Source organism: Monodon monoceros, unplaced genomic scaffold (genome assembly GCF_005190385.1).
Source record: "Monodon monoceros isolate NGI ecotype Baffin Bay Population unplaced genomic scaffold, NGI_Narwhal_1 Super_Scaffold_6, whole genome shotgun sequence".
Lineage (NCBI taxonomy): Eukaryota > Metazoa > Chordata > Mammalia > Artiodactyla > Monodontidae > Monodon > Monodon monoceros.
The window spans coordinates 27,077,165-27,101,646 of NW_021703783.1; the positions used below are offsets into that span (position 1 = coordinate 27,077,165).

The 24,482-nt window shown below is 35.4% G+C and overlaps 1 protein-coding gene across 1 annotated transcript in view; it reads right to left on the reverse strand.

Moving 5' to 3' along the window:
- Positions 1 to 24,482, reverse strand: part of SYT10 (synaptotagmin 10) — a 77,318-nt gene that overhangs the window by 27,535 nt on the left and 25,301 nt on the right. The window contains exon 3 of the mRNA XM_029206121.1: positions 13,652 to 14,219. Coding sequence (XP_029061954.1) covers positions 13,652 to 14,219 — 568 coding nt within the window. The remainder of the gene's footprint in view (positions 1 to 13,651; positions 14,220 to 24,482) is intronic.

Genomic DNA, 24,482 nt, shown 5'->3' on the forward strand with positions numbered 1-24,482 from the left:
GCAGATGACATGATACTATATAGAGAGAATCCTAAAGATGCTACCAGAAAACTACTAGAGCTAACCAATGAGTTTGGTAAAAGAGCAGGATACAAAATTAATGCACAGAAATCTCTTGCATTCCTATACACTAATGATGAAAAATCTGAAAGAGAAATGAAGGAAACACTCCCATTTACCATTGCAACAAAAAGAATAAAATACCTAGGAAAAAACCTACCTAAGGAGACAAAAGACCTGTATGCAGAAAACTATAAGACACTGATGAAAGAAATTAAAGATGATATAAACAGATGGAGAGAAATACCATGTTCTTGGATTGGAAGAATCAATATTGTGAAAATGTCTATACTACTTAAAGCCAACTACAGATTCAGTGCAATCCATGTCAAACTACCAATGGCATTTTCCCCAGAACTAGAACAAAAAATTTTACAATTTGTATGGAAACACAAAAGACCCCAAATAGCCAAAGGAATCTTGAGAAAGAAGAATGGAGCTGGAGGAATCAGGCTCCCTGACTTCAGACTAACCTCTAAAGCTACAATAATCAAGAAAGTATGGTACTAGCACAAAAACAGAAATATAGATCAATGAACAGAATAGAAAACCCAGAGATAAACCCATGCACATACGGCCACCGTACCTTTGATAAAGGAGGCAAGAATATACAATAGAGAAAAGACACCCTCTTCAATAAGTGGTGCTGGGAAAACTGGAGAGCTACATATAAAAGAATGAAATTAGAACACTCCCTAACACTATACACAAAAATAAACTCAAAATGGTTTAAAGACCTCAATGTAAGGCCACACACTATCAAAACCTTAGAGGAAAACATAGGCAGAACACTCTATGACATAAATCACAGCAAGATCCTTTTTGAACCACCTCCTAGAGAAATGGAAATAAAAACAAAAATAAACAGATGGGACCTAATGAAACTTACAAGCTTTTGCACAGCAAAGGGAACCATAAATAAGACCAAAAGACAACCCTCAGAATGGGAGAAAATATTTGCAAATGAAGCAACTGACAAAGGATTAATCTCCAAAATATACAAGCAGCTCATGCAGCTCAATATCAAAAATACAAAGAACCCAATCCAAAAATGGGCAGAAGAGTAAATAGATATTTCTCCAAAGAAGATATACAGATTGCCAACATGAGAAAGGATACTCAACATCACTAATCATTAGAAATGCAAATCAAAACTGTAATGAGGTATCACCTCACACCCATCAGAATGGCCATCATCCAAAAATCTACAAACAATAAATGCTGGAGAGGGTGCGGAGAAAAGGGAACACTCTTGCACTGTTGGTGGGAATGTAAATTGATACAGCCACTATGGAGGTTCTTTAAAAAACTAAATATAGAACTACCATGTGACCCAGCAATCCCACTACTGGGCATATACCCTGAGAAAACCATAATTCAAAAAGACACATGTACCACAATGTTCATTGTAGCTTTATTTACAATAACCAGGACATGGAAGCAACCTACGTGTACATTGATAGATGCATGGAAAAAGAAGATGTGGCACATATATACAGTGGAATATTACTCAGCCATAAGAAGAAACAGAACTGAGTTATTTGTAGTGAGGTGGATGGACCTAGAGTCTATCATACAGAGTGAAGTAAGTCAGAAAGAGGAAAACAAATACTGTAGTCTAACACATATATATGGAATCTAAAGAAAAAATAAAATGGTTCTGAAGAACCTAGGGGCAGGACAGGAATAAAGACGCAGACCTAGAGAATGGACTTGATGACATGGGGATGGGGATGTGTAAGCTGGGACGAAGTGAGAGAGAAGCACTCACATATATACACTACTAAATGTAAAATAGATAGCTAGTGGGGAGCAGCTGCATTGCATGGCAAGATCAGCTTGATGCTTTGTGACCACCTAGAAAGGTGGGATAAGGAGGGTGGGAGAGAGACACAAGAGGGAGGGGATATGGGGATATATGTATACATATAGCTGATTCACTTTTTTATACAGCAGAAACTAATACAACAGTGTAAAGCAATTATACTCCAATAATGATGTTAAAAAAAACAAAAGATTAGAAAATTTTAACAATGTAATGGTTCTTTTTGTGGTTGAAGGCCTTGTCTTATTATCAAGAATTTAATGGACTAATTTAGCTTCCCTAAAGGTAATAAACACACGAAACATCTTAGACACATGGCATGGTCTAAGAACGTTACAGGAAATTAAACTGTTTGTAATCAGGAATCATTTCCTTTCTTTGTGGTATCATTCAAGGATACAAGAAGAAACAAACGACACACACAAATTAGAGTAATTCCAGAGGGCTTAATGATGGCCCCATCTACAGTGATGTGAGCAGGAAGTATGGAAACCACAAGAGATGGTGTGGTGCCCTGGTGCAGGTAAGAGTAGAGGTGGTAATGACCCCTACGTCTGAAAGGGCAAGGGGGTGGGGACATTTACTTGAATTCAGAAAGAAGTGGTAATAAGAATAGCCTAATTTGAGAGGAATGGTACCCTCAGATAAAGGACATAGCCATCCTGAGGCAATCTCTCAGAGAAAGATCTAAAGAGAATACATAACCAAATGTCATTCTCCTTCTGTCCTAACAGCTCTTGCCAGAACTCAGAGAGCAGAGTTTGCGGACAAATAGGCCAGCCACTTAAGGCACCAAACAGGGTGAAGAATATTGGAAAGGAACATACGGAAGATAACCAGTGTCATTAAATCTTGAGGTTTCATAAGATACACTTTATAAGTGCATGCAGAGGTTGGTGAGGGGAAAAAGAGGAGGAGACATGCCCAGTGGGAAAGGAAGAGTCAAGTCAGGTGGGAGATGAGGGGCATGCTAGGTATCAGTGTGAGTATATATATCATAAAAGAAGAAATAGTATCTACTCACTGAAGCAGAGCATACAGTAACTAAATAGATTTAAATTATCTCTCACACAAAACTTTCCGACCTAAATAGAAAAGCATACCACCTAAAACTATCTTCACTATTATAATAGGACATAGCCATTTTTAGCACCAAGATCTTCTTTCCTGTTTAATATGTCAACTACAACAACCAAAACCATATTCCAGTGATATCATTCTGTTTATACTTCTTGGCTGCTAATGTATACTGAGCATTTGCAAACGTCTGGCTCTATGCTAGGCACCTATTTAGTCTATTCAACAAACTATGGTTCACCTTCTCATTATCCCCATTTTGCAGATAAGATAATTAAGACTTAGAGAGATCTAGTAACTTGCTCAAAGACATACAGATAAATGACACAGCAAGGATGCAAAGCCATGGTCAGTTTGTTCCAGAATCCGCAACAATGATTATATTAGCCTTTTATTAGCAGTTTAAGTATTACATTCCTGTAATATTCATTACAGCATTCTGCTGGACAAAACAAAAATTCAAAGTTAATGCATATCTAAAAGTTAAATTTTGAATCATAATATTTGAGGTTGTTTAAAAAGCAAGATGATTTTTTTTTGCCTATATTCATAGCATCTACATAATTTCCAATTTAAGTTCCTACATTGTTCTAAATGTAAAGAGTGCAATTGCCATGTAGCTTGTCTACCATTCATGGGCCTCTATCTCTCTCTGTCTTTCTCTGTCTCTGTCTCTGCCTGTAGTTAAGAGGAAGTGAAGTCTAGTCACTAAAGAACTTAGGCTTTGGTGATTTATTGAAAACAAAATATTTGTGAGACAAAGTCCCTTTTAACAGTCTGTTGTTAAAAGTTGAGTAGGGGCTTCCCTGGTGGCGCAATGGTTGGGGGTCCACCTGCCGAAGCAGGGGACACGGGTTCGGGCCGTGGTCCGGGAAGATCCCACATGCCGCGGAGTGGCTGGGCCTGTGAGCCATGGCCACTGAGCCTGCGGGTCTGGAGCCTGTGCTCCGCAATGAGAGAGGCCACAACAGTGAGAGGCCCGTGTACCGCAAAAAAAAAAAAAAAAAAAAAAAAGTTGAGTAGGTGTCGGGGTGAAGGGCAAAATGGCAGGGTAAGAAGACCCTAAGCTCACCTTCTCCCACAGACATACTGAATCTACACTTTACATATACAGTATTTCCTCCAGAAGACCTGAGGACTGATTGAACAGCTACTGCACATAGAAAGACAATATAGAAATGGGTAGGAAAGACAGAGACATGGTATCTATGGGAACCACACCCTCACTGCAGTAACCTGCAGTAGGGAGGGATATTGCTGAGGGGCCCAGGCACATACTCACCTGTTCTGGGATACCGTGAAAAAAATGGCAGATTAAAGAGCATCTAAACTATATGAGAAGAAAATCCATTTACTAATGCTAGAGATTCTGCCAAATGAGCAGGGCACTATTGGACCCCTCTCTGGGGTCAGAGGTACCAGGGACTCACCATTGTTTGAGTCCCTCTGGGACTCCTCCCAGCCCATACCCACTCCAGCACCAGCACCAGCCATCCTGCCAAGGTGACATCCAGTGTAGCACTCCCAAAGTACTGCCCTCCAGACTGACCTGAACCAGCTTCAGTGCCCCACCAAATTGGCCTCAGGCACAGCACTACCCAGAAACCACACTTGGCCTGGACTGCTCCCACTCCAGCCAGCCTACCAAAGCCACTAGGCACAAGCAATATACACAGGAGATTCAGCCACACAGGCAACTCCATCAAGACTGTAGAGAATTAGCTGTTTTGCCTAATTCATAGAAACAAAAACTAAAGTCAAACAAAATGAGGAGACAGAAGAATATGTTCTAAACAAAAGAACAAAATAAAACCCCAGAAAAAACCCTGATGAAATGGGAACAAGTAATTTAACTGAAAGAGTTCATAGAAACAGTCACAAGAATGTCCACCCAACTCAGGAAAAGAATGGGAAAATTCAGTGAGAACTTCACAAAGACTTAGAAAATATAATAATGAATCAATCAGAAATGAAGAGTACAATAAATGAAATAAAAATACACTAAAGGAAATCAACAGCAGATTATATGACAAAGAAAAACAAGCAATATAAAAGATAGAATAGTAAAATCACCCAATCAAAACAGCAAATAGAAGAAAGGATTTTCTTTTTTAAATGAGGAGAGTTTAGGAGACCTTACCTCTAGGATAAAAATCAAGCATTATAACATTTACAGAGTTCCCAGAAAAAGGAGAGACAGACAAAGAGACGGAAAATGTATTTGAAGAAATAATGGTTGAAAACTTCCCTAACCTGTGCACATCCAGGTATAGGAAGCACTGACAGTCCCAAACAAGATGAACCTAAAGATATCCACACCAAGGCATATTATAATTAAAATGGAAAAAGTTAAAGATAGAGAATGATCAAGTTGGATTCATTCCAGGGATGCAAGGATGGTACAATATACAGAAATTAATCAATGTGATACACCATATTAACAAAACAAAGGATAAAAATCATATGATCATCTCAATAGATGCTGAAAAACCATTTGATAAAATTCAAAGTTAATTTATGACAAAAACTCTCATCAAAGTGGGCCTAGAAGGAGTATGCCTCAACATACTAAAGGCCATATATGATAAACCCATAGCTAATATCATACTCAATGATGAAAAGTTGAAAGCATTTGCTTTAAGATCAGGAACAAGACAAAGATGCCCATTCTTGCCACTTTTATGCAACACAGTACTGGAACTTCTAGCCACAATAATTAGTCAAGAAAAAGAAATAAAAGTCATCCAAATTGGAAAGGAAGAAGTAAAACTGTCACTGTTTTCAGATGACCTGACACTATATATAATGTCAAAGACTCCACCAAAAAAGTAGTAGGACTAATAAAAGAATTCAGTAATGTTGAAGAATAAAAATCTAATATACAGGGGCTTCCCTGTGGCACAGTGGTTGAGAGTCCGCCTGCCAATGCAGGGGACACGGGTTCGCGCCCTGGTTCGGGAAGATCCCACATGCCACGGAGCGGCTGGGCCCATGAGCCATGGCCACTGAGCCTGCGTGTCCAGAGCCTGTGCTCTGCAATGGGAGAGGCCACAAGAGTGAGAGACCCATGTACTGCAAAAAAAACCCTAATATACAGAAATCTGTTGCATTTTATACACTAATAACAAACTGTCAGAAAGAGAACTAAAGAAAAGCATCCTATTTAAAACTGCATCAAAAGGATAAAATATCTAGGAATAAATTTAACCAAGAAGGTGAAAGGTCTTTACTCTGAAAACTCCAAGACTTTGAGGAAAGAAATTGCAGACAATACAAATAAATGGAAAAATATACTGTGTTCATGAATTGGATGAATCAATACAATTAAAATTTCCATACTACCCAAAGCAATCTACAGACTCAGTGCAATACCTATGAAAATACCAATGGCATTTTTTACAGAACTAGGACTAATAACACTAAAATTTTTATGGAACCACAAAAAACCTTGAATAGCCAAAGCAATTTTGGGAAAGAAGAACAAAGCTGGAGGTATCATGCTCCCTGACTTCAAACTATTCTACAAAGCTACAGTAATCAAAACTGTATGGTGCTGGCACAAAAACAATCAATGGAACAGAATAGAGAGCTCAGAAATGAACTCACACTTAGCTAGGCAATTAATCTACATCAAAGGAGGCAAGAAAATACAATGAGATAAAGCTTCTTCAATAAATGTTGTTGGAAACCTGGACAGCTACATTCAAAAGAATCAAATTGATTCTTTATATGGTGATCACACCATATAAAGAAATAAACTCCAAATGGATTAAAGACCTAAATGTAAGAAACAAAACCATACAATTCCTAAAAGAAAACAGGCAGTAACTTCTTTGATATTGGTTTAGCAATATTTTTTTGGATGTGTCTCCTCAGGCAAGGAAACCAAAAGCATAATTAAACCAATGGGACTAGATCAAACTAAAAAAGCTTTTGCACAGGGAAGGAAACTATCAACAAAACAAAAAGGCTGCCTACTGAGTGGGAGAAGATATCTGCAAATCATATATATGAAAAGGGGTTAATAGCCAAAATATACAAAGAACTCATACAACTCAACATTGAAAAAGCAAACAACCTGATTAAAAATTGGGAAGAGGACATGAATAGACATTTTTCAAACGAAAACATACTGATGGCCAATAAACACATGTAAAGGTGTTCAAAATCACTAATCATTAGGGAAATGCAAGTCAAAAACCACAATGAGATACCACCTCACACCTGTCAGAATGGCAATTATCAAAAGACAAGAAAAAAATTTTTGGTGAGGACGTGAAGAAAAGAGAATACAATGCTGGTGGAAACTGTAACTTGGTGCAACCACTATAGAAAACAGTGTGGAGGTTCCTTTAAAAAATGAAAAAATAGAACTACCATATGGGCCAGCAATTACACTACTGGGTATTTATCTGAAGAAAACAAAAACACTCTTTTGAAAATATATATGCAACTCTATGTTCATTGCAGCATTATTTACAGTGGCCAAGATATGGAAGCCACCTGTTTTCATTGATAGATAAATGGATAAAGAAGATGTGGTATATATGTATACAATGGAATACTACTCAGTCATAGAAAAAGAATAAAATCTTGTCATTTGCAATAATATGGATAGAACTTGAGGGTATTATGCTAAGTGAAATAAATCAGAAAGAGAAATACCAATACCATGTAATTTCACTCATATGTGGAATCTAAAAAACAAAACAAACACAACAAAACAGAAATATACTCACAGATACAAAGAACAAACTGGTGGTTGCCGGAAGGGAGGGACAAATAACCGCAAAATTTATATGGAACCACAAAAGACCTAGAATTTCCAAAGCAATGTTGAGGAAAAATAACAAAGCTGGAGGCATAACCCTTCCAGACTTCAGACAATACTACAAAGCTACAGTAATCAGAACAGCATGGTATTGGCACACAAAAAAAGACAAAGATCAATGGAACAGAATAGAGAGCCAGAAATAAATCCACATGCCTACAGTCAATCTTCAACAAAGGAGGCAAGAATATACAGTGGAGAAAAGACAGTCTCTTCAGCAAATGGTATTGGGAAAGCTGGACAACCCCATGTAAATCAGTGAAATTAGAACACTCCCCCACATCATACACAAAAATGAACTCAAAATGGCTCAAAGACTTAAATATAAGACATGACACCATAAAACTCCTAGAAAAGAACATAGGCAAAACATTCTCTGACATAAGTTGTAGCAATGTTTTCTTAGGTCAGTCTCCCAATGCAATAGAAATAAAAGCAAAAATAAACAAATGGGACCTAAGCAAACTTATAAGCTTTTGCACAGCAAAGGAAACTATAAACAAAATGAAAAGACAACCTACGTACTGGGAGAAAATATTTGCAAAGATGCAACTGACAAGGGCTTAATTTCCAAAATATACAAACAGCTCATACAACTCAAAAACAAAACAAAACAAAAAAAAACCCACTCAAAAAATGGGCAGGAGACCTAAATAGATATTTCTCCAAAGAAGATATACAAAGAAGACAATAGGCATGGTCTCCACTATGGAGAACAGTATGGAGGTTCCTTAAAAAACTACAAATAGAACTACCATATGACCCAGCAATCCCACTACTGGACATATACCCTGAGAAAACCATAATTCAAAAAGAGTCATGTACCAAAATGTTCACTGCAGCTCTATCTACAATAGCCCGGAGATGGAAACAACCTAAGTGTCCATCATCGGATGAATGGATAAAGAAGATGTGGCACATATATACAATGGAATATTACTCAGCCATAAAAAGAGATGAAATTGAGCTATTTGTAATGAGGTGGATAGACCTAGAGTCTGTCGTACAGAGTGAAGTAAGTCAGAAAGAGAGAGACAAATACCGTATGCTAACACATATATATGGAATTTAAGGGAAAAAAATGTCATGAAGAACCTAGGGGTAAAACAGGAATAAAGACACAGACCTACTAGAGAATGGACTTGAGCATATGGGGAGGGGGAAGGGTGAGCTGTGACAAAGCAAGAGAGAGGCATGTACATATATACACTACCAAACGTAAGGTAGATAGCTAGTGGGAAGCAGCCGCATAGCACAGGGAGATCAGCTCGGTGCTTTGTGACCGCCTGGAGGAGTGGGATAGGGAGGGTGGGAGGGAGGGAGAGGCAAGAGGGAAGAGATATGGGAACATATGTATATGTATAACTGATTCATTTTGTTGTAAAGCAGAAACTAACACACCATTGTAAAGCAATTATACTCCAATAAAGATTAAAAAAAAAAAGAAGACAATAGGCATGTGAAAAGATGCTCAATATCGCTAATTATCAGAGAAATGCAAATCAAAACTACAATGAGGTATCATGTCACATCAGTCAGAATGGCCATTATTAAAATGTCTACAAACAAATGCTGGCTAAGGTGTGGAGAAAAGGGAATCCTCCTACACTGTTGGTGGGAATGTAAATTGGTGCAGCCACTATGGAAAACAGTATGGAGTTTCCTTAAAAAACTAAAAATAGAGGCACCATATGATCCAGCAATCTCACTCCTGGGCATAAATCCAGAAAAGAGGAAAGCTCTAATTTGAAGAGATACATGCACCTCAATGTTTGTAGTGGCACTATTTACAACAGCCAAGACATGGAAGCAACCTAAATATCCATCAACAGATGAATGCATAAAGAAGATGTGATATATATATATATATATAGATAGATAGATAGATAGATAGATATACACACACACATATATACACATATAGTGAAATAGGAATAATACTTAGCCATAATAAAGAATGAAATAAAGAGATTGTCATACTAAATGGAGTAAGTCACACAGAGAAAGACAAATATTATATGCTTTCACTGATAAGTGGGATCTAAAAAATAGTATAAATGAACTTTACAAAACAGAAATATTCAAAAAAATAATATTTGATAGACCCTTAGTTAGAAGATAATAGATTCAAGCATTTTATAGCTATAAACCAAGTCAATGTGGTTACACACACACACACACACACACACACACACACACACACACAACTTCCTCCCTTGAGAATTCCTAAGTGTCTAGAACATAGCTGGTGCTGAAAAAAATGTTATTTGAATAGATGAGTAAATAAATAAATATGCAAAATGAAGTGGTTCTGTTCATAAGAAGGAAAGCTTTTCCTTATCTATGTAAACTTTCAATGGATTCTTGAGTGTGTATAAGAAAACTACATTTATATATTCAAAATACATTAGTCGTTATTATACAGAACTTTTTGAAAAAATGTTAATTAAAATCTGAATAATATTATTCTCGCATAGTTTAAGCTTAAAATGTATATAAAGGAATATGTTGCAAATCATTCCTTCTCCATATTCATCCAGCTTCTACTATTTTTGCCAATAGGTTAGCAACTATTATTAAATTCTTGTGTCTCCTCATATAGAACTTTTTTTGTATATATAACTGAATATGAATATATGTTTCTCTTTCCCATTACAGAAGTAGAGGCATAGGGTACACACTGTCCTCCAATGTGATTTTTCCCTATGTTGAAGATATTTATGTTAGTTGAAGAGCTGACTGGCTTGCCATATTTGTAATATACAGCTCTAAAGTGAAAACTAATTTTTTGCACAGAATAAAGACATGCCTTTATTGTTTTCTTTTCATTCAACCTGAAATTTTAAAAAAAACTGCTAATTCCTGATAAAAATATTAACCCCTCTTGCATAGAAATAATTTATTGGTAATAAAATTATAAATACATGATACGTGCCTCTTGTTTCAACCATTTAGGATTTTTAACAATAAATTTAAAATATTTCTGGTTTATTTTACATATGAAATTGTGCTACACACTGAATAATTTTTGCCTACAGAAAGTAGTTAATGTCAACAAATATAACCAAGCATATCAAAAGGTACATCATTGCACTGTTCTTTTTTTCTTCTGGGAGATTTGTACTAACATACATTCTTTCACTTGGCCTTATATGCAAATATGCTAAGTTATTTATTCAACAAGTATTTAGTGAGGGCATATGACTACATTACTTTCTTTCCTTTCTCCTTCTTTCTAGAACATTCTATAATTTCTGTGTGAAATTACTTAAAATTAAAGATGTGTGAGTAGGCAAAGACAGTTTCTTAAGCAAATTTCAACTCACATTATTTTTTTCATTTTTATTAATCTGAGAATATAAAATTGTTTAATAATTTTTCAAAAGCTTAAGAGAAGTTTTAATTAAATACTACTTTAACCATAAAGATGATGCTAGTGTATATTGAGAACTTTGGTCCCGTAGTCAAGAAATTTAGGTTTCATCACTATCTTTGCAACAAAAAAGTCATAAACAGTATCTAGAACAGTGTGTGGCTCAGTGTTCCAGTTAAAGAGAAACGTCATTTGACTAGAATAATTTAATAATACATTTTATTATCTGCATACTTCCTTTCATATCCAGAATACTGAAATGAAAATGTCTATGCTGTGGTAGGCAGAATAAAGGCATCCCTAAAGATGGCTGCTTCCTAATATCCTGACCTGAGTATGCTACCTACATGGCAAAAAGGACTTTGCAGATGTAATTAAGATTATAAACCTTGAGATGGGAAGCTTATCCTGGATTGCTCACGTGGGCTAAATCTAAACCAAGGAATGCCCGTGACTGCTAGAATCTGGAAAAGGCAAGGAAATGGACCACCCTTAGAGGCTCCAGAAAGGAACAGAGCCCTGCCAATACCTTGATTTTAGTCCAATAAGACCTATGTTGGACTTCTAACCTACAGAAATATGAGGTGATAAACTTGTGTTATTTTAAGACACTACATTTGTGGTAATTTTTACAGCAGAAATAAAAAATTAATACTTCAAGCACATGGGAGAGTTGAAAATAAAATTGAAGAATTCATTAATATTTACCATAAAAAACCAGTTTATGTTCTATTAGCAGTCAAAAATTGAAGCTTCCACAAGGGATTCTTACTGTTTTTTAAGGACCAGTATGGAATACAAAAACTTATGAATGTAAAAAAATAATCCACTGTCAATCACCTATAAAATTATGTAAATTTTTAGACTTCATTTAGGGGTTACTTACCTGAACCCAAATATATGAACAAAATAGTTTTTTATGGTAACGTTTGTTGCAACCCTAGCACTTACAGTACATCAAACACAGAGTAGGCAATCAGCAAATATTTGTTGAATGAATAAAAGAAGGACTAATATAAGATTGGCGAATCAAGAGAAATAACCTAATAATTAATTATTATCTGCATTTGTAGAATTCTACAGAAGGTGTCATATATTTAAAACAGTAAAATTCACTCTTCACCACTTTTATCCCTGTAGGAATATAAGTAATAAAGTGAAAAAAAAATGAAATCAAAAGAGCCCCAATGTGCCTTTGAAATATAATCAGTTTGTTCCCTAATAGATTGTCACAGTGGAGACAATGAAATAAAAACCCAATAATGAAAATTTAATAACCTAAATACTGGTTGTACTTAGTAAAACATTAATAAGGGGAAAATACAAAAGGAGCTATTTTGAATTTTAAAAAGTTTTCTTATTTTTTAAATAAGCCCTGTCACTGTCCAAAATTTCAACATTTCTAGTTTATAATTTGTGGTAAAACTTAGACAAAAGATGTTAAGACAACCTGGTAGTAAAAAATTAAATGCCTTCATTTAAAAACTAATAAATGAAAAAAATTTAGCAATCTAACCTCCAAAGAGACCAGTTCCCTAATTGTGTTTCTCCAATTCTATTCTGGACAAATAATCTTGAATAAAAAAGAGATTTATGTATAGAGAATACAACAAATTTTTAGTCTAACAAAATTTATGCCTAATTCAAATGTCCAACAATAAAAGAATGGTTAGGAAAATGGATCATATATTTAAACATCATGTACTAAAACATATATAGCACAAAAAAAGTGAGTGTGAAAAAAATTTAAACTTGGTTTGATCTTAATTATTTTAAAACATTCATAGAAAAAAAAGTAGAAAGAAATATGCTAAGTTTTTACATATAATTCATGGCATTATGGATTATTTAATTTTATGTTTTTTACCCTGTTTCTAAAATTTTCAATATTAAATTATTTTATAATCAGAAAAAACATTTTGTAATGAAAAGGAAAAGTTCTAATGTAAACAATTACTTCTTGATCATTCAGCATTTCAAATGCTATAATCTTATCAATTCCACAAAATCTCCTGAAGGAATGGGCTGTTTTAGACCAAATCAAGGAGTTTCCAGTGGCATCAAAGTATGTTTTAGGTTTAATCTGAGGAACAAAATCATCTTAAATAATGAAAGTCAATAATAACTATGAGGAAATTGAGTGTTGATAATAGGTTACAGATAAATATTTTACAAGAGAAAAAGCCTACTATTTTTGGCAAATTACCAGAAATGTCCAATACAGTGAAGTAATGAATTTCCCCAAACAGGAAGTGTAGAAACAAAGGTTAGATGTTGAAGGAAAAGATTATTTTATTTATACAATCACTAATGTTACCTAGTGTTAAGTGTCTGAATTATTATGTATGTATGTAATCACATACTCTGTTTGCAGGTCTTTAGGACATAAATTCCCTAATTTGTAGAACTAATGTGGGTAAAAATTACTTTTATATATCACTGCAGGTCAAATAAAAAGGAATACATTGGTGGAATTATAACTTACTGTGGTAGCACAATGAATATCTTTCCATACTGTGGCTTCCCTGGAGAGATCAGAGGCTTCAAACAAATTATCAAAAATCACTTCCCCAATCATGTCATGTCTAGAAAATCTGTCAAAATCATACACACCGAAATGTAGTTTTCGGTTGCTTAGTTGATCATATGCTACAGGAAACTGAAAAGTTTCATCAAACACAGGATTTAAAGTTTTTCTGTGCACACGGGTCTGAAATTTCTTTTTCCTATCTGGAAGAAGATACATCTTCACGTAAGGGTCAGAAGTTCCTGTGAAGTCTTTAGCAGGGAGATCTAAGGCTTTGATAATTTTAACAACTAGAAGTTCATTTTCATAATCATACTGGAGGGTGAAGTTAAGCTTCCCACAGGTTTTGACATCTTCTTTCTTGTTGCCCTCAGAGTCAACTGATTTCTGTTTGTAGAGCTCTGGTTTTATTCTCCCAATGCTGGTTGTTGTTTCTCCTCTTTGTAAAATGGGTTCTGTGCCCATGCCAAAATCAACACTGGAAATCTGCATTTGCCTTGGTAGGTGTCTTCTGAAGGAATTATGTCTGTACACACACACATACACACAAAATCTTTTAAGTAGATCATTTTGATGATAATGTTATATACAGTGGCATATAAACTCTACCCCACACCCAGGATAATGGGAGCATTATATCTACAGCAATAAACAGATGGATACACACACACACACACACACACACACAAACACACACACGAGTTACTTTTGAAAAACCAGGAATGCAATATTCAAAGAAAAACTCTCCTAGAATTATAGAAACACCTAAAACACACATATGTACATTTTTATGAGCTTTTGGTATCTTTATGTACCATAATAAGCACAAAACTTTTAAACACAATTGTAAAGAAAGATGATTACCAAAAAAGTTCAATATTCTACAAGATGTTACCTGGGTGTATCTAGATGTAAACATTATGTAAACAGATCATTCAGATGGCTGATTTCTTTTCATCTGGATATTTTGGTCTTATGAATTTCCCATTTTAGTGATGACAATATTAAAAAACATAAGTCCACATATTCTTATGCTGTGTTATTTCTAATACTTAAGATAACTAGATGAATGTGTATTTTTCAAAAGAATATATAGTTATGACAGAAAAAAATGAGTACATTTTCCTTTTTCCAACATGGAGTGGGCTTAGAAACTCTTAAGGATTAAAAGACTGTAGAATTTTAGAGTTTGGGGCTAAATAATAGTCCTTAAAATTCAAACTGAATTTCCTATACTCACTGTTACTATTTATCTCTCCAACATTTCCAGAACATTAGGTATATCAGCTTACTAATGGCTCATAAATGTGACTTGCATTAAGATCTGCTTCTCATAGTTTCTCCATGATTTCTAGCGTGAGCTATGTCAACTTATGTGTTTCCTCAAGGTCTGGTTCCAGGTCTCTTGTTCTTTTCTCTTCTCAATCACTCCATCAGACTAATAATCAGTTTTGGGGCTATAATTACTACCTTTAATCTGGTGATTCCCTAGATATATCTCAGATAGACAAAATCCTAGTTCCATATCTCTTTGTCTTGAAGGGGGATTTCTAAACAAATGTCCTAATTTTGCCCCAAACTCAAGCAAACTAATTATTTTCTCTATTTTGCTTTCAAACCAGTTCACTCTTCCACAATCTCTGACAATAGCTCTAACATTTTTGTCAGTCACTTATGCTTGGAATCCTGCATTATGCTTGTTTGAATCACTTTTCCTTTATTTCATGGGATTTGCTTAATTTTCTAAGTCCTGTTGATTTTTTGCTTTGAGACATCTCATATAATTGTCCATTCTACTCTATTTCCATTGCTATTTGGTCCATATCCTCATCATCTCATACTTTGCTTTCTACAGTAGCCTTCAGCTTGGCTTTCCTTCTTTCATCTCTCTCTTAAATTCAATGTCTCTCCAGCACTTACTTCAAAATCCTTTATGCTTGTTGTTATACCTTTTTCCACTTGATCATAATTGAAAAATTATCTCTATATAAAGAAACAAACTAGGATAACTTTATCTCAGATGAGGGAATAAGCTCCTAATTAAAACTATACTGAATTTAAGACCCAATATTTTAGTTTCAGTACCTAAGTGAGTATATATGTAAAAGTCTTTACTAAGTTACTTAAAGCTTGAAGTGATCTGTTTTCCCAGATTGATCCTCAGATTGATCCCATTTTAATGCATTGAACATGCTATGAAATGTATTTTGATACTGAATCTATTCCAGATATACAAGATCAGAGGCTTAAATTAGGGTCAGGGAACCATCAGGAAGCATTTAAGAAATAATAAGTATTTAGAAAGGAATACAGGTAGTATGTGTCATTGTGAATTATTAAAGAGGTCTAGTATAATCCAGTTAATACATTCAATATTCTTGAGAGATTTAGAATATTTTACTAAACAATCTAATATTTCTGCCAAAATCACTTTCACTTATGCAACAATTTTAAATTATTTTTTTTATTTTTGTGAGCAAAAAGCCCCCAAGAAATTAATTCCTTTTTTAAAATAAATTGATCCATAATTTCACCTCCCTAATGCTTTTCAACATAATAAAATTTAAGCTTCTATCCTCTCCCTAAAAATTCAATAATTTATTTCTTATGCCACTGAATCTAAATGGGCAGCTAACAAGAATCAAAAAGCAGTAACATTTTTGTTCTAGTAAGCCAGTGCCCTAATTATAGAGTAAATAGTTCATGTTTTAAGTCACAGTTTAGCTAGTCAGTTAAGAGAAGTTTTAATTATTACAATGTTAAACTATTGCCATGACAACACAGATCCTCTTTATCTTCTTGAATTTTCTTTTCTCTTTTGGAATGACAGTGGTTAAGTGTCTATTTAGTCTCACACAAATACCAACCAATTAAAGTACAGGCCATTTGACTGTTACTGACCCCATTCTTACCCTTCAAACCTAGGAAGGCAACGCATAAGTACTCTTCCAGATGGAGAAGGAAAAACTTTTCCCACCCTACCTGAAACATCTGAGAGTAACTACTAGATATAGTCAATATTATGCCATAGGAATAAAATGTATTAATATGGTAATTTTCAAATATTTTTTTCACCAACAGATCCTTTCTTTCAAACAAAATCAGAGACCAGAAGTTCAACACGTACGGACAGAGCTGCTTTGGTTAATGTGTGAGTAGAGTCCTGGAATCTCACTGGAAACCGTGCCAAGTTTTCCACACTACCCAGGAGAAAGCGCTTGAAGAGCATTACACTGAGATGAGATTAAAAAAATGCTGGACTGAAATCAGACTATAGTTTGGTCCCAGCCCCCCTATGGAGTAACAGCAACTTTGGGCAAGTCACTTCACTTTTTTGATGTGTACTTTCCTCATCCATAAAACCGTCATTCATAGTTGTGAAGGTCAAATGAGATATTACAGATAACTTTGAAACCTACCATTTTTCATACTGCTAATAATTATCATTAGAGTTTAGGACACATGGAGCTGAAGGGCAAATGCCATAATGAACTCTCTGGTTCTGACAATCTCAAATCTAGGTTTCCTGTTTGGGGATACAGAGTTGGCACAAAGTCATTCTTGTATGAGCATGTCCTGGTCTATCACCCTGGACAACAGATTCCCTCTGACTCACTTCTCAGCTGCAGCAGTTCTTTCTTCCTTAAGTGGGAAACCTATATCCTCCTACTCTTACTTGCAGTGTCTTTACTAACTATTAAATTTATCTTAGGTACTGCTTGAGAAATAAGAGGTGTGTTTTATTTGTGTTTTATTTGTTTACTCAATATATTTACAAGGAGTTCATCTCTCTTTAATATTAATAATATTTATATAGGAAACTATCACCATATATTAAAAGTTGTAACCCTGTTTTATAGCTAAGGAGGCTCAAATAATAAGACTAAATTAATTTTCTGGTAAACAAAGTTTTCATCTTTATTTGTTTCCTATTTTTTCCATTCAATTTGAAACAATGACAAGAGTGACTCATTCAGCACAAAAATATCTGAGCATATACCATGCAGGGCACTACATATATGAAGGCAGACTAAGTTGTATAATATACCACAAGGAAGTTTTGAAATTAATTCATTGTCTGATGTTAGCACAATCCTCTATATCTTTAATCTCTTCTTTAAATGTTCTTCTCACATTATTGCTTAGTAGAAGCCTGATTCTTCCCCAAGGACACTGTTTGCTCTGTGCCCCTCTCATGTGGTGGTTGATATTTTTGCGATAATCCTTGTTCCATTGGTCCTAGAAGTGAAGTTGTCCATTCCTCTTGTCCTTCATTACCACATTCACATCATTCTCCCTGAATACACCACTCCAGGCTCTAAAACTCAAGTCAACAGATCATATCCCCATTACCACTTATTGTTAGTCATTTACTAATACTCAAATCACTCCCTTTAAAGTGATTTTAATCACTTGGTTCACTAACTCTCTTTGACAATGTTTTTGCTTCGATTCCTAGCAGTGAACAAGTTTCTTCCAACTACTTGGCCTCTAGGTTCTTTTAATTTCTCTCCTCTAATGATGTTCTCTATTTACCTCAGTTACTACCATGTGCATAGCCAGATTTTGTCATTATTATTAGCTGCAAACTCTCCACAACCCCAATTTCACACATGGTTCTCTCTGAGCAACACCCCTTTCCAGCTCACACCCTCTTATACTCAAATTCAAATAACTTTTCCAACTCACAAGAACCTCCAATACATTGATTCTATCACTATTTCATAATCCCTAGTTCCTTGATGTCACTTTTTCCTCTTTATCCAGTTTCATTTCCATTGTTAATCAATAGAGCCACTCTCACACATACATTCCCAATTCTCTTGTTGCTCTCTACCTTCTTAGTTGCAGGGCAAAACCACAGTCCTGGTTGAATTCAACTTTCCATCATTTCTATACCTGTACCTGTGCAAGTGAATACAACTAGAGAAGAACATAAAAGAACTCGCAATGTTCCATTTTAAATTCATGACCACATTCCTCATTAAACCCTAACACTGAACAGCAAACCATTCTCCCTCTCAATCTGCTAGATTCACAAGACTATTTCACACCTTCTCACCTTTCTTCAAACCTCTAACACCTTCTTCATTCCCAATCTCAATTAATGACCTTACTTCCTATTTCACTAATGAGGTTGAAGCAAAGAGCAGAAATCTTCCACCTCATCAACCCTGTTATCAGCATTTGTATCCATATATTTTACCTTTCTGATATGATTAATTACCCATGCTATTATCTAAAGCCAATCCCTTCACTTGTATATTAAATCCCATTTTCTCTCATGTCACCTTCAAGACTGCTCCTCCTTGCTTCCTGCATTATTAATTCTGCCTCTTTGATGGATTATTACCATCAGCACAAGAGGATACTGTTATTTCTGCTATCTTATAGGAACCTTCCATTCACTCTACTTCCTCTCTCTGTACTGCTGTTTCTCTAGCACATTTGCAGCAAAACTTCTTGAAAGAGTTGAGGATAGTATATCCACTGTCCAATTTATCTTCTCCCATTCTATATAAACTCACTCCAACTAGTTTTTCACATACCAATTCTGACATAATAGCTCTTGAAAATGTCAATAATGTCTCCCCGACATTGCTAAACTCAGCGGTCAATCCATGGTCCTCACCCCACTTGACCTTACAATAGTCACCTGACAGTTAATCACTCCTGATTGTTTACATACTCTCTTCACTTGGCTTTCAGGTTATACCCTCCTGGTTTTCCTTCTTCTTTACTAGTCTCAACTTCTCAGTCTACAATGCTGTTCCTGATGTCTTAATATTGGAGTACTTCTGGGATTCATCTCTGGTTTTCTCTTTCTTATCTACACTCACCTCTCTGATGATATCATCTCCTGGCTTTGAACACCAGCTCTATGTGGACTTCAAGTTTACGTATGTTTCGCAGATTCTCTCCAGAATTCCAGAGTTATTATCTGGTTGCTTACTCAATTTTTCCACTATGATTTCTAACAAAATCCTTAAACACAACAGTTCCATATCTCCTGTTTTTGGCACCCAAACTCACTCCATTCACAGCCTCATGTTTATCAATTTTATCTTTCCAGATGCTCAGGCCAAAACATGCAGTCATTCTTGACTCCTCTTTCCTTACTCATATGCCCAAGCTAATGTGTCATAGTCTGTTTGTTCTATCTTCAAAGTATATCCTGAATCCAGTCAGGGTATAGATATATATATCCATCATTAACTACCATCTCCTTGGTCTGAACCAACATCACTTCTGGCCTGGATTACAGCCTCCATAGTGTTCTTTCTGCTTCTATCCTTTGGCCTCCTTCAATGTTTATACCCAAAACAACAGAGTAATCCTTTCAAAACAAGTTAGATCATGGCACTCCTCTGATTAAAAACCCTCTGGTGGCTTTGCATGTTACTCAGAGTAAAAGCCAAAAGTGGTTTGGGTCCTACTACCTCTCTGATTTTTCTCCTAGCATTCTCCACCTGGTTCTCTCTGCTACACCTACACTGACTTCCTTGCTGTTGTTGGGACACAAAAGGCAGATTCCACCTTCAGGACGTCTGCAGTGGTTGCCTCCTCCACAAGGAAAGTTCTCCACAAACACCAGCATGGACCACCCTTCCATATCCTCATTCAGACCTACCAACCCCTTTATTTTGCACTATTATTTTCTACAGAACTTATTATCTTCTAAAACATCATGTAACTGACTTAGTTATGTTGTTTGGTTCCTCTCCACAAGAATGCAGGTAGGGAATTTTGAGTTTTGTTCCCTAATGTGTATCAAACGTCTAGAAAAATGCCTGGCACATAACAAGTGTTCTATAAATACTGTTGAATAAATAAGTCAAAAATTTTCCCTGAAGAATTTAGCCATATGACTAACAATCCAATCATAATAAAAGCTGTTTCGAGAAAAAACTGGTTTTCTTCTCAATTATGCAATGTAATGCTTAAAATTAATTTAAGTAACTTATCTTTATTCTATTCAAAGAATTGACAGGAAACTTGTTTTTAATAGTAATTAAGGAAATGAACGTTCTTATTCTGTAAATACTTGTCCCTTGGCCTTTCACCATGTTAAAAAAAAGTTTACAAATCATAACAAGAGATGATAAGCAATTACTTTTGATCCAGCATATATTTAAAGGAATAGAGTATGAAGTAATTAGGTTGGTAGTTTTTGATCTACAAATAAAGTTCTGAGAACATAATATTTTATATTAAAGAAAAGAAGTAATATAAAATGAAGCCTAAATTTAAAAAAACTCACAATAACTACTTGTCAGAATAATAAATCCAAGAATATTTTGTTTGGTATTGCTAGGTCCCTATAAGGTCTTTTGACCTTAATTATGTATTCTAGCTCTAAATTTCTATGCTCAATTTGTCATTTAGGCCTTCCCTTACTTGGAAGTATGTTGCTGGCTATCATGAGCCTCTCTCCTAGAGAGGTCAGCTAGGATTTGAAGAAAAATGTTGTAGTCCTCCAGCTGAGTTGACCTACCACCCTGGGTCCCTCCTTCTGTTCCTCCACATCTCCTTGAGCATACTGTAAAGTGTGTATTGAAATCACTTGTTTCAGATGTACCTTCCATTCCCCAACCCTTCTACTAGTAGTCTTTATAATAGCATAACTAAATATTATTAATCTTTTCATGAATTTCATAATAAACACATGCTGGGATTCAAGAAGTGTCTGTTGGAGTTTGTATGAAATAATTTACAAGATTCTTGTGACTAATAAAAGTCAACTTCCCAAGAATTATTTGTACTATGAAGAATAAGGTCCTAATCAATTTATAATTAGTGCTTGTAAAGAGGAGATAATATTTATCAGTGCCAGAAAACAAACTCTCCAAGTTTGAATACATTTTATAAGGTTTTATCTCTGACCTTGGATCAAAGAGCCACCCCATTTCAGAAGTTAGTTTATATACCAAATACATATGTTTCATAGCAGAGATTATTTAACCACCTCAAGCACTGGCACAGCATGTTTTATGAACTTTTATTTCAAGGAGTTAGATCTCAGGTTCTCTACTGTTCTGGCCAAGCACTGCTTCTTGATATCCTAGCTGGTTAAATACCATTTAAATTCTTCCTTTGTGTAACATCTTGCCTTCCACTCCTTACAGTATCTTGGAATGAAAATTGCAATTTTTGCTATCTTTTGAGAAGGACTTAACTTTTAAAAAAATCTCAAAGAAAACTATGCACTCTAGTATTACATATTTTTATGTAATTCTTCATTTCTCTTTTAACAATCTACATTGAGTGCTCTTTCTGACTTTATGTGTGATGATATTAAGAATTACTTTTCTAAGCAACCATAGCTAATTGTAAATCCATCAGCACATATGAGTCAATGATTTCTTTCCATGTCATGCTTTTGTTCATGTTCAAATGGATCTGTCACTAGGTTTCCAAATTATTTTCAGTAGGTACTTAGAATCCTCTCTAACAGTGGCTAACCTACATAATTTCTCATCCTCAACAAATATTTTGCCGCTTACAATTCACCTCATTTCACACTATTAATGAATGCACATTCACTAATTAATTAGTGAATGCACACTATTAATGAATGAGGAATTGGTCCTCATACTCATCCTTGGGAGTATACCATCATTAACCTTCTCCTAATATTAGCACTGTTTATCTCACCATCTGATGCTGTCTTTAAAGGAGCAAAGCAAAGTGGAGAGATCATCAGTCAATCCAAATCATTCACTTGATGTTTATTATGCACCTACCCAGTGAAGAAATTAGGAGCACATTAAAGTGGGTTATACAGACTTGTTCTTTGAGAAATTAACATCTCAGGTCTGGCACACAGCTAGAGCTCAACATTAAGAAAATAAATAATTGCTAGACTGTAGCTATGGCTTTAAAGGACAATAGCTTATAATTGGACAGAAAAAGATGCATTTTCCTTAAAGATCTTATAGTAGATAAAAAAGAGTTTATCATTCTAGACAAGGGAAGCAGCATAAGCAAAAGCACAGAGGCAGAGAGTTGAGGTCTACAGGAGGATGATAAAAAGACCAAGCACCCTTCTAACTGGCAACCATGAAAGATTCATTTGGATAGATAAAATGAAGTCATCAAATTCATTTACTGATTTTTTAAAATTCAACAAATATACCCTGAGTTCCTACAGTGCTTTGTCTAGATATCAAGATCAGTACAGAAATAAAATTGGCAGGTTTTCTGCCTAAGAAGGCAGTGTAGAGCTATATGTGTGGGGCAGTATGGACTCAAAATGTTATAAGATTTTTATCATGCCTGAACTACTATATTACTTTCAAAATAGATGCCTTTTTCTATGGTCTGTCCTACAAACTGTTGTCAAATTAATTTTCCTAAAATACAGCTCTTTATCCAAGGGACTCTTTTGCTGCAAATATTTTTGACAGGACAGACCTTGAACAATTTTGGCCATGATTCCAAGGCCTCCTCAGACTTTAATTCCAGCTGAGTTCATCTTCCATTATTCCTCCACTGACATCTATTTTCTGATCAAGGCAACGTACCTGCTGTTTTCATGATAAGATTTGCTGTTCTGTGTCTTTTCACATAAAATATTTCCATCTGGAATGCATACCCTTTTCCAATTGTCTTTATGTGAATTCCTAGTTTCCTTTGGTCTCAGTTTAATGGGACTTCTCCATGCCTCAGCTAAAAATGATTTTTCTAATTATCTTAATTCCACATTCTCCACCACATAGTTTGCACTTGTAGTTCCTTATATTGAAGTTGGTATCTTATCTCTCTGCATTATGTTGTGGATTTTTTTTCCAGTTCACTAGAGTTTGCAGAGTGGACAGAGTATGTAGAATACACTGACTATACCTAAAAGTTATATCTGCTGACTGTATCTACTGAGTAAGGCTATTGGATGAATCAACAGTCAATCAAGACAGATGTGAGAATAATGTTAATAATAAGAAAAACACAGACGTCTGTTGGGTTGTTTGGCTGCCAGCAGGCTGATGGGGCCGAATGTCCGGGTATTTGAAAAGGAAGATGAGAACTTGGGAAATGTGGCAGTTTCCAGCAATGCTGTTAACTAATCAAGATGCTGCTTAAGAATAGTGACAAATAAAACTTGAGAGGATATGTCATCTATTGTCTGAGCCAAATAAAATGGAGTCCCAACACCAGACTAGAGCTGGGATATTAATAAGGTGAGGAAACCAAGCATTAAAGTTAAATTTACTGTGTGTGCGTGTGTGAGTGGTGGGGTGGTGGGCAGGGGGCGGTTCTGATGAAAAGTTAGCATTTGAGCAGAATAATCTGATTTATAATGATGTGCCCTGGATCTCTCTGTCTGCGTAATAAACTCAGCAATTTCCCCTTCCTCTCTATATAAAGGTAATTTTTAGTATGATGAAGTAATTATATAGATGAGGGGTTTTGAGAACTAGGAATAATCAAGTTTTCTACAAGGAATTCATCCCAAGGCCAAACAGATTAAACTCATGACTCTTGTTATTCATGATAAGCACATATAATTCCACATTTCTAACTGAGCAGAATGAGCAGGAAGTGGCCCTCATTCTCCAACCTCCAAACTACCTGTCCGCAGCAGACTTTAACCATCTTTGGTTGCAAAAATCCATATTCCCTTGGCTTTAACTCTTAAAACATGTTCCATCAATCTGGATAAATCTGAATTCTAACTTTCACCAGCTTCATGGCTTTAGGCAATTTTTAAAATCTCTCTGGGCTTCAGTTAACTCACAAGTAATGGGGATAATTAATAATACTTACTTCATACAGGCTGGCAGAGGATTAT